Source organism: Anarrhichthys ocellatus, unplaced genomic scaffold (assembly GCF_004355925.1).
Source record: "Anarrhichthys ocellatus isolate YVR2014 unplaced genomic scaffold, GSC_Weel_1.0 scaffold6138, whole genome shotgun sequence".
In the NCBI taxonomy this organism is placed as follows: Eukaryota; Metazoa; Chordata; class Actinopteri; order Perciformes; family Anarhichadidae; genus Anarrhichthys; species Anarrhichthys ocellatus.
Window position 1 is genome coordinate 1 of NW_022286112.1, and position 3,107 is coordinate 3,107.

General features: G+C 39.7%; 1 protein-coding gene across 1 annotated transcript; it reads left to right on the forward strand.

Moving 5' to 3' along the window:
- Positions 1-476: 476 nt before the first annotated feature.
- LOC116380110 (semaphorin-4A-like) lies at positions 477-2,217 on the forward strand (the record flags this gene model as incomplete). The annotated part of the gene is made up of 4 exons (XM_031842075.1): positions 477-657; positions 747-862; positions 1,634-1,800; positions 2,001-2,217. Coding segments are annotated over 4 exons (564 nt in total), but the record flags the coding sequence as incomplete, so codon positions are not given.
- Between the last annotated feature and the right edge of the window lie 890 nt (positions 2,218-3,107).

Sequence of the window (3,107 nt, forward strand, 5' to 3'; positions counted from 1 at the left end):
TCTATTATCAATTACAGTTCTAGGGATAAATATCATAAATATGTATCTGATGGAGTCCTTGTAGGAAGGAGGTCAAGCAAACACAGGAGGTCGTATCTCTTGTTCTGTGTGAAACCAAAAGTAAATTCTCACTTATTTCAATGAACAAACATTTTAAGCAAAAAACAAGACGTTTTCTAAACATTTCAAGTAGTTTTGTTGCATTTTTCTTTAGTTTAATTTAAAAGTGTAATCGGGGAGATAAGATGTTTTGACCTTTGACATCTTAAATGACTTGTTTCATGTCACACATCAGATACATAAAGTGTCACAAAGACTTAAATGTGTTGTTATGCATCAGAGGTAAACGGCGTCCCTCAGGGTTCGATCCCGGGCCCAGCTTTGTTCTCACTAGTCTGAACTCTGGGCTTGTTTCATTTCAAACATGAGTCTTTGGATGGTTAGCGTATGAACTTCCCTTCATGTTCTCCTGACAGTGTGGACTGGACAGCGCTTCAGATTCTGAATTAGCGGAGGTGAAGAAGAGTTTCCTGACCAGCGGCAGCGTCAGAGGAGATCCGGTCGTGGTGTCTTCAGAGCAGCGGTACTCACATGTGACTGCGATGAGGACGCAGGCCGCCGACGGCCAGCACTACACCGTCCTCTTCCTGCTGACGGGTGAGACGCAGACTAAACGCTGATAGTGTCACACATGCAAAACTATATTCTGTCTTAAAATGGTTCATCGTCTTCTCTCTGATGTCCAGAGTCTGGCTTCCTCCACAAAGTGGCTCTGCTGGATCAGGGTGCGCTAGTTATTGAGGAGATTCAGGTCTTCACACAACCTCAGCTGGTCAAAAGCATCGTCATCTCCTCCGCCAAGGTAAACCTCACACCTCCATGTACATACACACACATATATATACAGTATATATATGTGTGTGTGTATGTATATGTGTGTATGTATATCTACACAAAAACCAAATGCTGATTAGTATAAAGCACTGGGAGGGAAAGTGATATGAAGACAAACTTGAATAATATTACACAAAGTTAAATGATAACATAACAATAACTTGCAAAGCGGAGCTCAAATTCCTTTACGACATAAATCAGAGCAAATCATTCAAGCAACAGTTCAACATTTCAATATGAAATGCCATGTTATTGAGATAGAAATAGCAAACAGCTTGCTATGTGTGTGACTGTTGTAAGAATGAATCATCTCTCTGAATTGACTGAATGTGTTTTAAAGGTTTTGTATTTTTGGCAATCCAGGCAAAGAGAGAGTAAGAGAAGAATCAAATGTATCAGATGAAGAGCAGATGTAACGTTAAGTTACACGTCTAAGATCTCTCTCACGTTTATCTGTTTCCATCTTTTTACCTTCAGTGCTAATAAGAATCAGTTGTTTCCTCACAGATATAAAACATCTTTACTGATATCAGAGACACAAATCAAACCACTGACACCAACAAGAAATATACAACAGTGTGTCGTCTGCATAATGATGAATATTGAAATATTGAGGCAACATTAAACACTGAGTCTGTGTGAAGGCTGCTCCTTTAGACGTGGACGATGTGGTGGAACTGTTTGAGTGGACTGAACCCTTGATTGTTGGTACATATTATACATTGATATGGTGCTGTAGGGAGTTCTCTATGTGGGGACGTCAGAGGGCGTGGCCTCTGTACCTGTGGCCAGGTGCTCCGTCTACACATCCTGCAGCCAGTGCGTTCTGGCCAGAGATCCTCTGTGTGGATGGAGCCGGACCAGCAGCGCCTGCACCGGTGTGCACGGCCATCACCACGACAACATGTACGTACAAGTTACCTTTAGTTCTTCAGATCCGCCTACGAGGACTGAAGACCATCTGCAGACCATGTCAGGCTTTACTGACATGTTGTGAGCATTAAAGTGAACAACAGCAGCAGAGTAACACATTGAGTTATCTTCTCTTATCACACGTTGTCTGAGCCCTGAGTGATGACTGACAGGCTGTGGGTTTACTCCTCCAGGGCTCAAGACCTGAAGGACGGGAATGTGGGGCAGCAATGTGGAGGAGAAACCACGAGCGAACCGGTCAAAGGTAACGTCTTCCTCAGAGAGCCGAGTTAAATCTAAAGACAGAAGCTGCTCCGATACAATTACAAGATTCAACTTTTAATTGCTTTTATTTTTTTTATTCCATCCTTCATACATAACAACAAGAGGATGACAAGAACAGTGGGATAAAAGCCAGCAAACATCCTATAGTCAGTAATTTTAGTGCACCTATATGCTGACATTCACGGTAAACGCATTTAAACGGCACAGATTGGGAGCGAGCGAAGGACTTTGAAAGTTAGCGGAAAGATTAACGTGAGACAACATCCGGTTTCTTCAGACAAACATCCGGTTTTCAGAATAAGATGCCAACAAAGTATGAATTATATTCACATTAAGTATAAAACATGCTACCTGCATCTAGTGAACCAAATGTTATTGCCCTTTTGTTCATATAGCAGTACTTTTAAAATAAAAGTGCGCAATACACTACTTTTGAATTCATTGTTGAACTTTGCCATAACAATGCGATTAATCACGATTAATCGCAAAAAATCCATGTGATTAATCGCGATTAAATATTTTAATCGTTGCCCAGCACTAATTATTTTATCTAAAATCCTTTGAAAGTTTTTGAGATGTTTCTGTCTGAACCAAAGTGATCAACTCTATAGATTAAAGGTGATCAACTCTATCGATTAAAAGTGATCAACTCTATAGATTAAAGGTGATCAGCTCTATAGATTAAACGTGATCAACTCTATAGATTAAAAGTGATCAACTCTGGATTAAAGGTGATCAACTCTATAGATTAAAGGTGATCAACTCTATAGATTGAAGGTGATCAACTCTATAGATTAAAAGTGATCAACTCTATCGATTAAAAGTGATCAACTCTATCGATTAAAAGTGATCAACTCTGTAGATTAAAAGTGATCAACTCTGTAGATTAAAAGTGATCAACTCTGTAGATTAAAAGTGATCAACTCTGTAGATTAAAGGTGATCAACTCTATAGATTAAAAGTGATCAACTCTATAGATTAAAGGTGATCAGCTCTATAGATTAAAGGTGATCAGC